The 20,498-nt window shown below is 39.1% G+C and overlaps 1 protein-coding gene across 2 annotated transcripts in view; it reads right to left on the reverse strand.

Moving 5' to 3' along the window:
• Positions 1 to 721: 721 nt before the first annotated feature.
• LOC149783993 (uncharacterized) overlaps positions 722 to 20,498 on the reverse strand; it is a 42,229-nt gene continuing 22,452 nt past the window's right edge. For both annotated transcript variants that reach the window (XM_089933189.1, XM_089933188.1), the window contains exons 2-3: positions 7,541 to 7,617; positions 722 to 1,353 (exon numbers count right to left, since the gene is read on the reverse strand). In XM_089933189.1, the coding sequence (XP_089789315.1) occupies positions 950 to 1,353; positions 7,541 to 7,595 (459 nt within the window). In that variant the 5' untranslated portion in view covers positions 7,596 to 7,617 and the 3' untranslated portion in view covers positions 722 to 949. The remainder of the gene's footprint in view (positions 1,354 to 7,540; positions 7,618 to 20,498) is intronic.

Consider the following 20,498-nt stretch of genomic DNA (forward strand, 5'->3'; position numbering starts at 1 on the left):
ACATATGTAAGGAAGTAATGCTATAATAAACCTTTCTGCTTAATACAGGAAGATGATTTGTATATTTTTAAAAATTATTAGTAAGAATGTTGTAACTAATGATACCAAATACTATCATTTTCGTTTGTACAGTATTATGCAAAAGTATGTAAAGATTATGTCCTATGATAATCCTTTTCCCTTGGTGTGTCCAACAATGTAATACTAATAGCGAACGTGTGATATTATTTATCTGGCTTAGCCGGATAACATAGTTATGTTAAAGAGGGATGTTATAATAATATTTTCTCTGGTTTTGCCTGTAATCGTAATTAATTTACGGAGGAACTTTATGACATGCTATTTTGGTCTGCCTGGTAGCAAATTTATTTTAAATAGGAATTATGTGATAATATATATATCTGTGTTTGCCTGATAGCAGAATTATGTTAAAAAGGGAATGTGCGGTATTTGTTTTATATTCATCTTACTGATGGCAGAACTCTGGAGGCGGGATTTTTTATTATTCTTCTTCAGGGTATGTTTGCCCTTTTCTTTTATAAAGTCAATGGTTGTATAACAATATGATGCGGTATATGTAATAAAATAGTAAAGTTCCTGAAAATCAAAATGTATGTGTACTATTAATTAACAACCTGGGGTGTATTATGGCACTATAAGACTATTTAAGGAGCTATTTATTAACCAGGACGATATGGAAATAGACAACTGCAAATGGAAGCTATTTTGAGCTAATTTATTTTATAATGTAAATGCTCACCAGAGCTAAATAACATTTATCGTTGTTATGTCTACAGCGAGGACAGACTTATGCACTTGATTCGATCAAATGTATGCAGCCTAACAAACTCACTTATTGGTTATATATTGTATCACGTTTAAAAAACATCAACAGTTCTTGTCATGGTAAAATGGTTTTTGGAAATATGTGATCAAACTAAACGAAAAACTAATACGGATTATTCACGGGAATCATCTTCTCTGCTACCTTCAGACGTCTGCTAATAATTTTGAATTTTGTTTCCAATGATATTTGTGAGAAGTCAATATCATTTTCATACCCAGTCCCAATAACATTTGACGGGTTCAATTTTGAATTTTGAGCATTCGGGTCTCTTAATTTTTCGCTAAAATACGCCAGCTCAACTTGTTTGGATGTTATTCCAAACTCAACTGCCTTTTGTAGTCCACATTTGTCTGCAACTCTGAGATGGAAGAAAAACTTTGGGTACATTCTGTCTCTAGTGGTCCTCACCTCTTTGAACATTTGCATAATATATTGCTCGCATATCATAAGAATTCTTTCATATTCAAATTTTCGTGCAATGGTGGTTACTGGTTCCAGATTTGTGTCTACAAATAAACAAAACAATGCTATCAATGTCACATTAATTACATTATCTTATATTATGTGCAAGTAGTAAGACGGAATGGTTTTATAAATATAAAACAGGAATATTCCGTTCATGAAATTTAACAAAACGGGTCATTTGGTACCAAAAGATATATGCATTTGGTTTTGACTTTGACTGGAATAATATGCTTATAGCGGAAAATGCATACGTATTCGGGCAGTAATTTATTTTCCAAATATGCAAGGGCTGAATTGTGATATCTGAAACAAATGGAAAGGATGTTTTGTAGATTGGTAAAATGAAGAAAGCATGAAAAATGGGAGGGGGTCAATGTAATAATGGCAGCATAGAGGCTTTAGAGATAAAAGCAATGGAATACTGTATACAAGTCAAACTGAAAATATAGATAGTTTGCAAACATTGAACGATTGATACGTCAACGTCTAGCACCACATATTTGCGTCCAGCAAGATCTTGTCACTAACACAATAGGTCAAATGTATGGATGCACTTATTTGGTTTCCCCATAACTGATAGCACTTAATAAACTGCATTAGGGTCTTACCACAGACAGACAACAATAACAAACATCACTAACAACCTGTAACAGCCCAGTTTTACTTAGTATTTATTTAACTTATGCAAGAGATACTTGATGATCTCGTCCTTTACCAGGTAATATTGTAAGAAAATATACAAATTGAATACTTTTAAAGAATGAATTATCGCAGTGTCTCCAAGAAGAGGAATGTAAAAAACTGAAAAGAAATATAAAGGTAGGATACCCTAGAGAATCTATGATACCCTTTTTAAATCAAGTAAGCTGCTGAAGTTAATTTGCCTTTTGCAAGATATAAATATACTCATCAACATGCAATAAGTTAATAATACGATTACAATATCAGTGTAATGAAAAGCAAATGGGTTGCTACTTTAAACTTGCTGAATTTAATAAAATACATAAAGACAAAAAATAGATATCTCATCTAAAGGTGTTTGATTTTACTTAAATCTAGTTTTGACATACAGTGATGAATTTTGCTTTAGGAAAATGCTGTAAGTTTGGCACTCAATATATCACAGTTCAATTGATTTGTGCATTTCTTTCCTATCGTTTTTCAATTTCAAAATGAAAAGGGGTATGATGTCTTGCGTAAACAAGGAAAATATCCCCACCGTCATATTGGAAACGCCGTCACATTCAGATGCCTTCAACAACATATAACTTATCAAAAAAGTTTCGGTGAGCTTAACCCAAGAACGATGTCCTAAAAGTGGATACAATGCAAGACATATCTGTAAAACATCATTACAAATGACGGATTTAAGAATGATATTACATTGTGTAGAAACCTTTCAAATCGAACTAAATGTGGTGTATCTAACATAAAATGAAGATTATGAGTTCATATTACTGGATGAACATAGTGTCAAAACTAATACATTGACTTCCCGAATATACACAATTACTGTATTTGATTTACCTTACTAATGCCAGATACTCAAGTTATTTCATTATCAACGGATGATAGGCATGAGCTTTATTCTTATTCCTTGAGTTTTCTTAGAATAGAAGCCCCAAAAAGGAACGCACAGAAACAAAATGTTAACATTCCATGATAAGACTGATTTATTTATCTTTATTCTTATTCCTTGAGTTTTCTTAGAATAGAAGCCCCAAAAAGGAACGCACAGAAACAAAATGTTAACATTCCATGATAAGACTGATTTATTTATCTTAAAGGAAATATATGATGGAACTTGCTATACAATCACCTTCATTTTTTTGTTTCTTTCTCTATCAGTTTAGCCTGACACGTACATGAGTTGAATGGGCAGACAGCTATTTCAAAATTTAACCTCGTAACATCATTGCCATCAGCTAGCTGGAACTCATCACCTCTTTGGCCACAAAATCCAATCATTACCACAGGGAATGGATCAACAGAACCTATTAATCTAGTCGTTGTATAAGAAGAAAAACCACTGACTATGAATTCAGCCCCTACCCGCACAGACATACAAACTCTAATACCACGAACAAACAATGGCCCATCCTTAATAGGGTCACCCTATGATATTGTTCAAATTTACATCATGCGAAACGTCAATTTAGATATGCATGATGCATAGAAAACGTGAAAGATGGGTTTAAATAACAAATCAATTGCCCGAGATACTTTCCCAGTCATGCTTACATGAGTTAATTAAGAAAAGGAAATACAAGCTGATGTTTGCAAAACAAGTCAGCATCAAATCTATTAAATAATACTGATCACGTGATAAAATGGTTTATGTAATGAAAGATTCAATGTATTAGATGATCTGTTAAAAGGGCAGTCAAAATCAACAATTTAACTGATTGATTATATTAAGGTCGAAGGAAGACAACTCTTGCATTTTCATAATGCTATAGGAGTAAACAAGGGATGCTTGTTATGCACAAAATAGATGCTGACAGAGAAATGCAACAAATATGTGATAATTTTGAAAGGCAGTGTGCGTCAGTCATCTTGAAGTGATTCAAATTAGTAGCAATCCATGCGTTTTAAAATGTACATGCTTTAAACCCAACATATCTACTGCTATAGGTGACTAGTACTTCTTCCTAGGCAACTATCAGTACTTTGCTGTCGAGGTACAGTGAGGCAAATATGGGAGTTGCACATGTATCACACAACTTTCGAGAACGAGAGAAACTAGAAAATCTTCATTCACAAATATATAAATTTATTTAATTATTAGACATTAATAACCTTAAGGTAATACATTTGACATGTATCAATCGAGGAAACTATATAACCTAACTATATACAACTATATAAAATTCAATATATATATATATATTTATATATATATATATATATATATATATATATATATATATATATATATATATATATATATATATATATATATATATATATATATACGCAACTCTATACGATACAATCGAGGAAACTATACAACGCAACTTTAAATATTTTATTACGATAAGTTTCTATCAAAAGCGTGTTTTTTCCATTTCTGTTTTGTTACTTATTCAGTATTTGTCGTTATGAGTTAGAATGGAACTTCTTACTGTTTTGCATAAAAATCTGATAATGTTATACCCTTTTAGAAAATTGACTACCTTATGTAACAGATACATAGAAGTTTGTATATTAGAAACCTGTTTTATTTCAAGGATTTAAAATTATGTGTAGACTAAGATGTTACTTGCCATTTTCTTTTTATGTATAATTATACTGTGTTCGACTTGACCTCTGTCCAGGAATAAAAATACACGTTTGGTGCGTGTGTACCCTTTTTCTTTATTGCAAGTTATAAATAGGTCGTTTAAATGTCCTTGACTTCAACGTCCAGCTTTGATTATGACGATACAAGGTTCTCGAAAAGGATTCCTTTCTACGGTATATGGTAATGTCCCATTAACATGACTGAGTTTGTTCCATACATAATATCTCCAGAGGTCAAGTGGGGATATGTATTAAGTTTGCGATCAGCAAGAGTATTAATCCTTCCTTTTGATTTCAATCCGGTATTGTTTGCTGAAATGTTTGGATTTAATTTGATAAGAACCATTTACTTTACATTTATGGTTGGAATTACAAAGTACTGATTTACTGTTATGCCTAAAACAATATTTAAGGTTATAGTGAATGTATGCTATGATAGGTTGCATCAAACAATTTTGATTCATCAAGACGTTTGGGAACATCAGCACATAACCTTTTTTGGTGCATGAATACTTTAAAGACATGCTGTGAAATTAGATGATGCTCTGATGTTGGACACGTAACCTTTGAGGATTATTTGGGATTTAAATCACATGGATGTAAGTTTCTTTTAAAAGTTTACTGTATAGTCAAGGGAAATACGTCATTTGTTGCATTGTACTATACGTGATGGTGTTGCTTTTTCTGTTACTTAGTTTATGACTATAGAGTCTAATCATTGAATAATCAGTATCGTGAACTTACCAAAAACGTGTTTTCAAGGCCATTACAATGACAAATAAAGGACGTTTGAGTTATAAACGTTGAAGAAATCCTCCACATTGCGTTAGTTCAGAAATTATCAAGGTGTTCAGTTCTGAAGTCAATGCTTTTTGAGAAAATGTGTAGTATACAAACTTATTAGCAAACAGCCATTACACGGTTGTCTATATTATTCTTAAAAAGTAATATTTTAGCCCAACATAACTGAAACAAGCTCCTAGAATTTCACGATTATTATTGTACTGCAACTTACAATAGCATGGGATCATCAACGAAATCTAGTTATGAAATATAGATCAAAACATAATTTATATAAACAAGCACATACACCCACCCACCCACCCCCACACCCACACACACATATATATATATATATAGAGAGAGAGAGAAAGAAATATATATATATATATATATATATATATATATATATATATATATATATATATTCATAAACAGACAATAACTTCTCAGACACCAATTCGCTAACAACTGACTTGAATGAAAGTTAGAATTTACATGCATTTTAATAAATAATAAAACTATTAAAAACAAATATAAATAAGGAAATATGTTGAAGAAAGTGAACATTCCAACTTCTTCTATTATAAGCAGTACATACCAGAAATAACAACTCATTCGGAAAGTTAAATCTGACCCCTGAAAGCCAATACCGTGTTCTTGTGCAACATAATAACCATCTAGATTAGGTCCAAGTTGGAAGCTTAATCAGTATGACAGATTAACAAATCCATATATTATACCATGGGAATTGAGATTACCAAACCATTAACTTCCTCATGCCAGCAAAGTGAAATAAGTGGAATGTCAATGATAGTGAAAATGTCTTTCCTTTTGTTAAACGTTTGATAGAGTAACTCTGTTAACTATGGGTTACAATACCAATCGACTGCAGTATACGTGACAGCAGCAATACAAAATAGCAGTTTTCCTTAAGGGTTGAAAGTATAGATGTTTTGCACAAATCTGAGGCATGCCTAATATAATAATGAATAAAGGAATATTATAAAATGGTGAGGTTGAAAGGTCCATTTTAGTATATCTATAAAAATCACAATATGAGAAAATTAATTAATTTCCCATGACAAGGCAATATAAGCTCATATCAAGGAAGATCATGCATCCAAACCTGTCTACAGCTATATGTGATTACCTTTGCATCCTAACCAACTATTGGCGTGTGTAAAAATTGAGAAAGGCAATTTTTTGTTTATAGAGAAATATTAGATATATTTAAAATAATAATGCAGCAAAGTGTACAAAAGATGCCAAGTGTCTACCATTTAATAATCAAATAATATGCCATGAAATCGAAGCATATACAAAACTCAACCTTTGATCAGATCTGCACGTTCGACCAAACTATACAAGTATAGACATATGTATATATCAACGACTGACCTGTTGAGAGATATATCAAGTTTTCTATGTTCAAAAAATAAATTAACAATAGCATTTATTTGAAAGGGAAAGAAATGAAAACATTCCGTCTATACCAAAATTATGTGTAATCATTCAATTACCACTTAACGATTTAGATTGATATGTTTACGCTTTTTGACCAAATATCTATTCCGATCTATCATAATTCCCTTCTTGCACTTCACTGACAAAGTATACAGACTTACAATCTAATTACTACTGCATCTGTTCGTCTTGCCTGATTATATTATTTGCATGTTTTTTACCATAAGAAGAACATTACATGGGATATATTTTCGGATATCATGACATAATGAGTTCGCATTGAATGTATTTCTTGAATATATCTAACAATGTATGTAAACATAGTTCTCGTCGTGGTTATATTGTTTCGCAGTGCTACCACATAAGGAGAAAAAAATGTTTACGAAGTTCGTAAAAGGGACTCATATATTTCACAGTAGAACGGAGATATAACTGCAGTTGTGTGCATGTGAAAGAAAATGTCAAATATGTGCCTTACAATACATAGGTGATGACTTTCACGATTTTATTATTATATATATATATATATATATATATATATATATATATATATATATATATATATATATATAAAGGGGAAGTAGGGGTAAAGGGGCACAAACAAGGTGGGATCGATATGGAGAAAAAAAAAAAAACAGGCATTGATATAAATGAAGCCATTACAGCTTCCTAAAACTGGCATAATTACGTTCAATGTACCTTGGATATGTATTTCTGATGTAATATCTTCATGAAACGACTTCCAAACAATCATTTGATGGGCATTTCAAGCTGTCCTATTGCAAAATGAACGAAAAGGAACATAATTAGTCACAACATATTTCATTTATTCGTGTGGTTGTTGTCTGACTGATGTGTCAATTTGTTAATTAATGTCACACATATATTGGAAAAACCCGCCCGTGCTTCAATCAAATTATTCGTTGGCCAACTTCATTAGATCCATATATATATATATATATATATATATATATATATATATATATATATATATATATATATATATATATATATATATATATATATATATATATATATATATATATATATATATATATATATATATATATATATATAAGTAGTGAATAGGGCCACCTTACGTACAATGCAAAATAACATTACAGAGACCCCTGGGCCTCTTTACGTACAATGGAAATTTAACATGGAGAAAAATCGTATACCACTTTACGTACAAGGGGAATTAACATGGGAATAAATTGTGGGTCATTTTACGTACAAGGTGAATTTAACATGGGATTTTTTTTTAAAAAAAAAGTTTTAAAAAAGGGTAGGCAATTGAAAAGTCATTCTCTTTTCGAGAAATATGGGGGCCCTGAAAAGGGCCTTTGGGTTTATGTTAATGTATTCATTAACATAAATGGTACCGCATTGGTCTTCTTCTTGTTCTTAGGCTGCGTCTCACTGTTGGCCCGTAAATCAGCACTCTTTACAGGCATCCTTGTCTTTCAACGTAGATCCTACGTATCCACAGACTGGTGTTTGTCCTGTGGACAACGGTCCACTTGGATCGGACATACATGAGCATGTCCGTCCTAAACATCATGGAAGACACAAGGGTGGATGACTCAACTGTGGTCCACATCTTGAAGCGACGAGAACAGGTCAATCAATGCAGTGAACTGCGCTTATTTATAGGTAGAGGTAGGATTGAAACGGATTGAGTTCATTCACCAATCCAAACACGCGTTACAAAATTCAGTCAGCTCGCATCCAATCCGAAGAGAACAGTCTGTGACGTCACGTGGTCTATATAGATTCGTTAGCGCTTGTGTGCAGTCAATCTATGCGACAGTGATTCAACATGACGGAAACTCAGAAAACGATCCATTGGGGTGCACCAGCAGGGGAGACTGCCCAAAGGAACCCGGACTTACTTTCAGAAGAGGTGAATTGGGATTTTGTGGATTTTCTTACCTCGCAAGAATTTGTTCCGGAACCTTCGTTACCTTCTTCATTACAGCAAGTGGAGAATTTTAGACAGAGACAGAAAGAAGAATTGGAGAAATTTATACAACGACAAAAGGAATCGGAACAAGCTTTTCTCCCACAGCAACAGCAGCAAGAAGAAGAGGTAAGAAAAAAACAACACCAACAACAGCAAGAAGAAGTAGCAGCAAAGAAACAAGAGGGTGAAAATCAAACCGCCACGGTACTGTTGGACATTTTAGCGGAGTTATGAAGTCTGAAACAAATGTATCAGACTTCTTTATCACGACCGAAGAGAATACGACCTTCCCGAGCTAAACACGTTAACCCTGTGACTAAGCCTACCGTACCACCCTTAGTGATTTCAACCCAATCATCATCATCATCAACATTACGCAGTCCAGAAGTAGGCCTTGGTCGTGGCAAAGGCTTAAGGCAGTTAAAGTTGATTGGTTAAACTCACCCCTACACCAAAATAAAAAGGCCCTTTTCAGGGCCACCCACATTTATCGAAAAGAAATACAATTTCAATTTGCCAATAACTCAAAAAACCCACCCATTTTACCCTTATAGTACGTGTCTGTCTATGAGTGCGTGAGTGTAGCTTCTTATTTTAAAATCAAAACTCAAAGACACTTACCTTGTATCATTAATTTATTCTTTTCTCCATTTTTTTACAATCCAATTCACAATTCACAACAGAACACTTTAATTAAAAGTTCATTGACTTCTTCTTTCTCCTTGTTTAGTCTCTCTGTTTTTTGAAATTCTTCACCTTCACACTCTTTTCCTCTTCTTCCTCCTCGCTTTCTTCCCTTCTTCTTTTCTTCTCCTGTTTCTTTTTCTTCACCTGTAATCTTTCTTCCTCAGAAGAATCCCTCTCTTCCTCTGAATAATCCCTCTCTTCCTCTGAAGAATCCCTCTCTTCTTCTGAAGAATTCCTCTTTTCTTCTGATTCCTCTTGTTTCTTTTTTGGGCAATCTGGAGACCAATGTCCTTTTTCTTTACAATAATAACAGGTATCTTGACTTTTGTCTTTTTTAGCCCCTGTTTTTGTTCTTTTTTGACGGTCTGGACACTCTGAAGACCAATGCCCTTTCTTCTGACAGATATAGCAAGTATCTTGACTTTTATCTCGAAAGGAAGGAGAGTAGTCCGTGGGCTGGTCTGAAGAGAATTTTCTAATGACCCCTCGCAAAGCTCTGACGAAACGTTCGATTTGGTTAGTTTCTTCCATCGTTGTACTCGGCTTGAGAGTGAAATGAATAGTGAAAGGACAAGACACACACCCTTTTATATACGCTGGTCTGCCATGACTATAAATTAGTCTGTGGTGTTTAAACTTGAGTCATTTGACGTTTTGCACTCAAGATGAAACGATCCTATTCATTCGAGAAGAAAGAAGAAGAAGAAAGTAAGAGGCAGAAACGTGATCTATCGCCTCGTACCAGGGCTGAAATCTTGGCACAAATTCATGCCAGTGATTTTGAAGAGGACATGAGTGAACCAGAATTTGAAACCTCTAAACCAAGTTCACCACCCTTAGTCAACCATGAAAAGTACTATTCCATTCGAGAGACGGAAAAGCTCTCCTCTAGAAAATTTAGAACCACGGCTTACAAATACACGGTGAAGTTTAAAGATTTCAAGGCTGAAGTGCCGTTAGAGAAAGCAGAAGTGTTCATCACTGGGGTGTGGGATTCTTTGCTCACTGCACTCAAGCGACAATGTCAACCCAAAGAAGACGATCGCTTGAGACTTTCCATACAACACGACGGTTTGAAATCCCCTGTTTGGATCGAGATTAGCACCCCTGCAGAATTGACTGCTTCCAAAGTCATGGACAAGATTCAACACGTACAACAATCTAATGATCAGTTTGACATCACCGATGGAAAAGCCACACTGGACATGACCCACGTCTCTCCTCCTCAAGGAACTGGACGCGAAAAGATGTTATTGGTGGACGACCTTCGCAACACCAAAAAGAGTCTCGTCCGAATTAACAACACTCATGACCAGATGTGTTTAGCTCGTGCCATCGGAATGGGATGAACCTATGCCAACAAGAACGACACGATAGAATGGAAAAGAACCTGGAACACTATTCAACGTTCCTATCGAGCCAAACAACGAAACGAAGCAGAACTCCTGTTGCAACAAGCTGGCCTGTCCAAAGACACACCCTGTGGCATTCCTGAGATGCAAAAATTGCAAGATGTCCTAGCTCCACGCTACACCTTGAAAGTGCACCCTCAAGAAATGCGCGGGCCTCTGTTGTTTGGAGGCCAAGATTTTAAGGACGGAAAATACATTCATGTTTATTATCACGATGACCATTTCGATACCATTACCACCATCACTGGATTCCTGGGATACAGATATTACTGTGAGAAATGTGATTATGGTTATAACAATCGAGAGCAACACAAGCATTGTGGAATGAAATGTCCAGGATGTTTGGCCTCTCCACCCTGTCTGAGCGAAGAACCAGTGCCTTGTTCAACTTGTCTGCGCACGTTTGTCAGCCCTACCTGTTACCAACAACATTTGAAAACGCAAGGTTCACAGAAGAAATGTGCTTGTCAACTCCTGAGATTGTACCCTACCTGTGGACAAAGCATATGTACCAATACTGCCAAGGCACACGTATGTCGAGGAAAGAAAAAATGTCACATTTGTCACCACATCGTGGACTTGGAACACCAATGCTACGTGCAAAAATACCAACCCCCACCAGAGAAAGAGGACGGTCACAAGAAGAAAGGCAATTTCATCTTTTTCGATTTCGAATGCATGCAAGAGACCGGCATTCACATCCCTAATTTCTGCGTGGCTCATCGAGCGTGCGAGAAGTGCATTCAAGAACCTATCTTCAGTCATTGCCCTCACTGCAGCAAGATTCCTGGAGGACATGAAAAAATCTTTCGGGGACCGAACACGTTAGCCGATTTTGCCCAATGGGTCTTAGACCCCATCGACAAGACGTGGAGCCAAGAGGACATCGAACGTTACGGAGATTGTCATCGTCATGCCACGGTGATGGCTCACAATTTTTCCGGATACGATGGACAGTTTCTTCTCAGATACTATACGGAACATGGCACCGAACGTCCTAAAGTGACTTTGAACGGAGCCAAAATCATTTTCATGCAAATGGGACAAGTACAGTTTAAAGATTCGATGAGCTATTTGGCCATGCCTTTGAGTCGAATGGTCGAATGCCTAAAACGTTTGGAATGACAGAAATGGCTAAAGGGTACTTTCCACACTTTTTCAATACGGAAGCCAATCAACACGCCGTTCTACCCCATTTACCTGAGGCTCACTATTACGACCCCGACAACATGCGTACCGAACAACGAGAACCTTTCTACGCTTGGTACCAGGCTCACGCCTCGGACCCTTTCGACTTTCAGGAAGAAATGCTAAAGTATTGTCGTTCCGACGTGGACATTTTACGACGTTGCTGTGGAAAATTTCGAGAACTGTTCATGGAACACGGAGGGGTCGATCCTTTGAAAGAAGCTTGCACCATTGCCAAAGCGTGTTCCTTAGTGTACCGACAACGATTCATGCCTGAAAACACCGTAGCTGTCATCAGCCCACAAACGACCCACTATGTCAAGCGTCAATACTCGGTCAAAGCCCTACGCTGGTTACATTACTTGTGCGACAAGGAAGACAAATGGATTCAGCATGCCCGCAACGGAGGGGGTGAAAAGACCATCGGAACGTATTCGGTCGATGGCTGGGACTTAGAAAACCCTAAGATCGTGTACGAGTTTAACGGCTGCTTATTTCACGGATGTCCCGTCTGATACCGTGACCGTAGCACTAGAAATCAGTTTTTGCAACGAACCATGGAAGACTTGTACCAGGACACTTGTCAGCGACGCCTAAAGTTAGAACAGGAAGGATACCAAGTGGTGGAAATGTGGGAACACGAGTACGATCACCGTATGAAAACCGATCCCGAGTTTAAACGCCTCGTGGAAAGTTACCAGTTCATGGACCCGCTGGACCCGAGGGATAGTTTGTACGGAGGAAGGACCAATGCCACCTGTTTGCTGTACCAAGCCGACGAAGAGAAAGGAGAAAAAATCAAATACTTGGACGTGTGTTCGTTGTATCCCTACGTGTGCAAATATTGTCGCTTTCCTGTAGGGCAATCGCAATTGCTGACGGAACACATCGACCTGAAAAACATTCGACAATACGAAGGCTTGATCAAGTGTAAAGTTTTGCCTCCCACGAACCTATACCATCCCGTCTTACCTCACCATTGTCAACGCAAACTGATGTTTCCCTTGTGCCGTACTTGTGCCGAAACGTGCAACCAGGACCAGCCTTGCCAGCACACCCAGGAAGAACGTGTCTTGACGGGAACCTGGGTCAGCGTAGAATTGTTCAAAGCTCTGGACATGGGATACCAACTGTTAGAAGTGTACGAAATTTACCACTTTCCCAAGACACAACAATACCACAAGGGTGACCCCAGTCAGAAAGGCATTTTCGCTGACTACGTGGATGCCTTTTTGAAACTGAAGCAAGAAGTCAGCGGCTATCCTTCCTGGTGTCACTCTCCCGAAGACCAAATACAATTCAAAGAGAAATACTGCGAACAAGAAGGCATCACTTTAGACCACATCGAGAAAAACGAAGGCAGGCGATCGTTTGCCAAAGTGATGTTAAATTGCTTGTGGGGTAAAATGGCACAACGACAGTGTTTACCCAAGACGGAATATTTGACAGAACCTTCCCGCTACTTCCAGATGATTCACGACAAAACCAAATACATGAAACACGTGGACGTCGTTCGAGAGAATTTGATCTTGGTCAATTACGAAGAAGATCTGGACTTTGTACAAGACGATCCTTTTGGAAATGTCATCATTGCGGCTTACGTGACAGCTCATGCTCGCTTAAAATTGTACGAAGCTTTAGAACTGTTAGAAGAACGCGTCCTGTACTTTGACACGGACAGTTGCATTTACATCCATCACCCGAGTCAACAGCACCCTAACATCGAAGGAGACCGTTTAGGAGCCTGGACAGACGAGCATCCCGACGACAAGATTCTAAGTTTCGTCAGTGGCGGCCCCAAAAATTATGGCTACGAATACCGGGACAAACAAGGAGAAGTGCACACGACGTGCAAAGTGAAAGGACTGACTCTGAATTATCGTACCAGTCGAGTGGTCAACTTTGGGGTATTGAAAGAAGCCTTGCAATCGGGAGAGGATGGAAACTTTAAAGTGACCACCTATCAACCGAACAAGATTGTACGTTTACCCACTCACCACATCGTCAGTCGACCCTTGGAAAAAGTCTATCAAATCGTGTACCAGAAGCGAGTTCGACTTCCCAATCATTTCACCTTACCGTATGGACACGTTGGTATAAAACATTGGTTGTAAGAGGATAGTCACCCACCGAAAGATGACTTCGCCACAGCAAGAATCTAGTGAGAAACCCGATGAGAACTCCAAGTTCAAACCCTACCATTTTCCAGTCTTCTTACCTGACTATTGTGATTGTGCCCGTCGATTGGACACGTTTCAGAAATGGCCTACGGATAGGGAAGGATTATACCTTCTTCGCATGTTTTAGCTAGAACAGGATTTGTCTACTTGGGACCTGAGTCAGGATTGGGATACGAGGTACAGTGTTTCGCTTGCGGACTGAAGTTACGAATGGATCTATGTATCTATAAAGATTCAGCTATTCTGGAACATACTCGATGGTCTCCGCACTGCCCTTACCTTTATATGGCCTTTCCGCCCATCACACTACGGTACAATGTTGACGGTACCTTAGAGACGGTACCTTCCAGAACAAGACATAAAAAACATAAAAAAGGAAAGATGTACAAGCTGGAGACTGCATTGCGACTAGTATAAAAAGGGGCTATGGTCAAGATCGATAGTTCATTGTGACTACCAAGACCGAGCGAACAAGATGAATACTTTCAGAGAAACACAGAACAAGTTGTTTAGAAAGGCACAATTCAAGTGTGAGGCTTCGGAAGTGGAATGCGATTGTGAGCCTTGCGATGGGTACGATGCTGTACGCTGTGACCTTAGCGATGCCGTAAAGCATCATGGGAACTTTAGTGTCTACCCCTATCATGGAAAGGGATGCTGTGCTTGTCAAACCTGTGGGATGCGAAAGTGATGCCGCTCGTCCTCTTGGACACTTTACTGGGTTTAAAGGGGAATGTTCACCTTCACGTCTACCCCCCTACGGATGTCATCCAGCCCTGAGCAAACTCCTGCCAATGTCACTCAACCCTCATCGAAACGAACCTGTGAAAGACGAATAATCGTTCCCTGTGCGTTTGTCTAAATACTGCGACTTTGAAAATCGTCTTCAATCGTTCAAAGGAAAATGGCCTAAGTATCTGGGAGGACCGACCCCCGAAGAATTAGCCAGAGCCGGATTTTTCTACTTGGGCGAAGGAGATAAAGTCAAGTGCTTCAGTTGCGGTGTGTCACTTCACCACTGGGAACCGCAAGATTCGGCCTACGTTGAACATGCTCGATGATCACCGAATTGTCATTACTTACCCTTAGTGGGACCGAGACATTGAAGCAACTTACCATAATCTGTTCATGGATACTTTACAAGAGAACATTCGTGCTTTGCCTGTGGAGTTGAGATAACGCATTTACCGAGAGCTGGTCAAAATACAAGTGAAACGTAAAGAACAATTGCATCCGTTACGTCACCGGTGTTTGAACCACTGGTACCTGAAGGCTATACAAGGATTGATTCAATTGAAATTGTTCCATCGGACAGACATTGATGAACGATCCTCTAGTTTTAAAAAGGATTGGTTTGTTATGGACGATTCTACCTACATCATTGTAAACTTTCTGCATCGAATTCCAGAGGAAGAGTTAACGAATTACCAACATCTTGAACACAATGTCAACTTAGTGAAAGAGGAATCTTCTGAACGAATTGTAATGTGCAAATTAGTAACTAAAGGATTTAAATTCGACACTGAAGTAAAACCATGTTTGTGCAAACAGTACATGTCTTGTGTCAGACCAAAGAGGATTTAGTATGACCTATTCATGGATACTTTGCTAGAGAACATTCGTGCTTTGCCTGTGGAGTTGAGAGAACGCATTTACCGAGAACTGATCAAAATACAAGTGAAACGCAAACTCAAAGTGATTCATCCGTTTTTAAATTATGCTCTGTTCCAAAGTACAAGAAGACTGATTATGAGTGGATATTACATTAGGCACAAAGTTAAACGAGGCTATTGGCCACCACCCAACGATTCCAAAAACAGTGTATATACTTATGGATACTTTACAAGAGAACATTTTGGGCTTGCCTGAGGAGGTGAGAGAAAGGATTTACCGAGAGCTGGTGAAAATACAAGTGAAACGTAAAGAACAATTGCATCCGTTACGTCACCAGATCTTTAACCACTGGTACCTGAATGGTATAAGAGGACTGATTCGTCAGAAATTTTTTCAGTGGTCAGACCTTGTTGAACACTTTCAGTTTGGGGATGATGATGGACTAGACGTTCGTAATTTTGGTTACTTCGAGATTCACTTGCTGCAACGTATTGAGGAAGACGAGTGAAAGGATTACCAACATTTGTTACATGGAATCTGCTTAGAAAAAGACGAAACATCTAGACAAACTCTGACGTTTCAGTTACAGTATGTAACATTTAAATTCCCTACTGGAGAACGAACATGTTTGGTTAGAAATTACCTTTATTGCTTCCGAAACAAAGACACTATAAAATCAAGTTGCCATGCCACGGATTATGTCACATATTATTGAACAGATTCCGTGGAAGGAACTCAATGACCATATTCAAACCGTGGATCATTACCATCGATTATTACAAGAACTGTATCCATTCAATTTGGGACGACAAGTGGTGTGTGTCTTAGTGACTTGTTTTCTGGGATTTCGTTTACCAGTCGATTCTTTGTGGACTCTTTACGATCAGTACTTACCACCTCAATGGCCTTAAATGGTCACGAAACACTCCTTTTGCTCAAAGCCTTGCGTTTTCATCTGGATACTTCTCGACCTCAACAGGAAAAAAAGATTCGTCAACTTTTACTACCCAAGACGTGTATGACGATGTGTGTGTAGCTTGTGACTTACATCCCCATTGGACATATGTCAATGCCTGGAAAGAATGGGATTTTGAGGCTTGGACCCAAGAAGTGGCCCAGTATGCACGAGAGTTGTTCAAGGAAAAAAGTTACTTTTCAACCCGTGTTAGTGACGGTGCCAGAAGAACCCGTCACCCAGGACAGGACTGTCGTGGACAGGCCTGAAAGACCCTTTCGGGAGGACACTTGTGTGACCTTACCCCCTACTATAGAACTGGTTAGAACATTACCCAAAACATGTTGTTGTACAGACACTTGTTTTTATTCCACGTTAATGGTTATCATGTGCCTTTTATTCTTGTACTTAAGCCTTTGGCTTTTATGTATTTTTGTCTTTCGTATTCATGTTTGAAAAAAACATTCAATAAACGTGTTCTGAAAAAGTATATAAACTCTTGTCTTGTTTGTTTTTCGTGTCACAAGTCACATTTCTCACACAATGGCTACCTCTGCTGTCTCTGCTCTCTCTTCCTCTACTGTCAAAGTCATCGACGAACACTTAGATCGTGCCAGTTGGGAGGCTTTGTATCTTCGCCATCCCTTTAACATGCTCATTGCTGGACCTAGCGGTTCAGGTAAAACCGAATTCGTCAAACGTTTGATCGAACATAAACATCATTTGATCGATCGGCCACCTCAACGGATCGTGTGGTGTTACAAAGAGTGGCAATCGGCGTACAACCTCTTGCGAGAAAGTCAAGGCGATTCCATCGTGTTTGTGGAAGGCATTCCTAAAGAAGACGACAGCATCGTCTATGACTCCCGTCAAACCCATTTGGTCATTTTCGACGACATGTTAGGAGAAGACGAAGAAGAAATTAAACTGTGGTTCACGCGCAAAGGGCATCACCGTAATGCCAGTGTCGTTTACATCACCCAAAATTTGTTTTAACAAAGTAAAGCCCATCGCACCATCAGTCTCAATGCGCATTACGTGGTCTTGTTTCAAAGCCCTCGAGATAAATCGCAAGTGCAAGTCTTAGCCAAACAGTTAGGAACGCCTTGGCTGACTCAGGCGTACGACGATGCCACTCAAACGCCACACGCCTATTTACTCGTCGATTTGAAACTACGACTCCCGAGGATTTGCGATTTCGTACCCACTTGTTTCACCACTGGTGCCAAGACGGAGGGCCTGTCCTGTACACGTCTCCGTCCTCGACTTCATTTCACTCCCCATAAAAAAAATCTATAAAAACCTCAGACCCTTTTTCGTCTGTCTCACACAGTGTGAACATGACGTCCCTTCAGTCGCATCTTCCCGTCAAATTGATTCGTGCCTTGTATGGCATCAGTCGAGAAAAAAATCCACAAACACGAGCCCGTGTCTTAGAAGCTAGTCTCAAAGAAGTCTTACGATGGTTCACGGTGACGGCACGTCAAATACTCCAAGGAATCATTCAGATTCCTCATCAAACCAAACGCTTTTTCGATCGAAACAAAGTCGCTTTGGTCCAACTGGCCGATCCCCGTATCGACACTCAAACCAAAAAACAAATCATTTTGAAACCTGGAGGGAGCGGTACTCTAGGAGGGGTCATCATTCGCTCTCTCTTAAGATGGGATCCTAATGCCCCAAAAGTTATACCCAAGAAAAAAGTCCAACGAAGCCCCAAGAAGAAAAAGAAAAAGACCAGGTCCCCAAGGAGAACTTCTCCAGTGGCAGGACCCTCCTCTGACCAGACACCACCCCGGAAAAAGAAAAGAAGCCCCCAGAAAAAGAAACAGAAAAAAGTCCCCAGAAAAAGAAAAGTCCACAGAAGAAAACTAGTCGCAAGAGAGGTACTTCGGCCAGGACGCAACCTTACACTCGCAAACCACGACCTGCCACAGCGGTGACTGCGTCTCCGGCAGCCTCACGTTTATCCACTTCTCCGTTAATGAGACCCAGAACTGAAGAGTACTTGGAGACGTTGATCACACCAAGAACTTCTCCGTTGATGACCCCCAAAAGAACTTCCCCAGTGGCAGGACCCTCCAGTTTAGTGGCAGTGGCTGCTGCTCACAAAGTACCTTCTCCCAAAATAAACGTCCAAGAAAGATAGTGCATGTTACAAAGTTTACTGGATTTGTCCAAGCAAGAACTGGCTCGATTTAGTCCGTTACGTACCCCTGCACGACGTGTCATGCCTGTCCTCAAACTAATACGACGTAAAGACAATCAGTGGCGATGCGTTCCAGTATAAAAAAGGCCTGTGACCAAGTAGGGTATCAGTGTTTTTTTGGTGCTCCTGAAGACTCAAAGATGTCACCCTCCAGAAAACCCCAAGGAAAGAAAAGGAAAGGACTGCCACCACGTTTAGCCAAACATGGGGACATGTTATCTGTCCTGTCCAAAGCTTCTCCACCCCTACGAAAAAAACTCATTCAAACAGCCTCCAAAGAGGTCATCGATACCGTGTGCGAATGTTGTTTGAACGTTTTGAAAGGCACGATCCCTTTGTCCAAACACCAGAAACAATGCTTAGGCAAACATCGTCACGTTCTTCGCCAAATTGTTCAAAAGAAAATTCCCATTCGTCAAAAAAAGAAGATGTTAGTGCAACGTGGAGGTATTTTGCCTCTCTTGTTAGGCCCCATACTGAAAGGAGTCTTGGGAACCATGTTGGGAGGACTGGTGGGAGCAAGATAAAAAGGCCCTCGGAAGTCCTAAGATCTCAGAATCGACCGCTGACAACCCCATGGAAGGACGAAAACTAGCTTTAGTGCCTTACAAACGATGGATGGAATACCATCGGTGGCAAGAAAAACGCACTTCGCATTTACCTCCCAATCCCAATTTGAGCGAGATGTCCCAGTTACAACACGAATTGCAGTCCTTAATGGATCGCCAAGATTTGTCCGAAACAGAAAAATCGCAAAAGTACGGTCAACTCTTGCAACGACTGCAACTCTTTCACCAGAAAGCTTTAGACGAAACAGCTTTACCCACTCTGAAAGATTTTAAGACCTTGATGAAAAGTCCAGCACCATCACCAGTACCAGTACCAGTACCAGTGACCAAGACAGAAAAAGGAGAAGAAGAAGAAGGGTATCAAACTCCACTAGATAAAGTACGCAAGTTAACAACACCACCTACCTCCAGAATTGGATGGATTAAAAAGATGATGGCCACCCCTTCTTCATCACAAGAGAAAAAGAAAGTGAAGACAGAAGTGAAGCAAGAACCGATATCCCCCGCTCAGACATCCTCCTCTTCGACACCTATTGCCGGTCGCACACGCAAAGCATTGCAATCCAAGAAAATACCCCAAGAGAAAAAGAGTACCATCCTCCAAGAGTGGGTGTCTTATTAACACACAAACACAAAAAAATGGAAAAAGTCTTAGCTAGCATTTACTACGATCCCTCGCATCCTGCAGGTTACGCAGGAGTTCAAAAATTGTAACGTGCTGCCAAAACGCGACTGAAAAGTCTCCGTTTACCTCAAGTGCAACGATGGTTACAAGAACAAGCTACCTACACTTTACACAAACCCATTCGACGCAAGTTTGCCAGAAGTCGCACCCGAGTGGAAGGCATCGATCATCAATGGCAAGCCGATTTAGCCG

Source organism: Sinohyriopsis cumingii, chromosome 14, assembly GCF_028554795.1.
Source record: "Sinohyriopsis cumingii isolate HCF-2022 chromosome 14, ASM2855479v2, whole genome shotgun sequence".
Classification (NCBI taxonomy): domain Eukaryota; kingdom Metazoa; phylum Mollusca; class Bivalvia; order Unionida; family Unionidae; genus Sinohyriopsis; species Sinohyriopsis cumingii.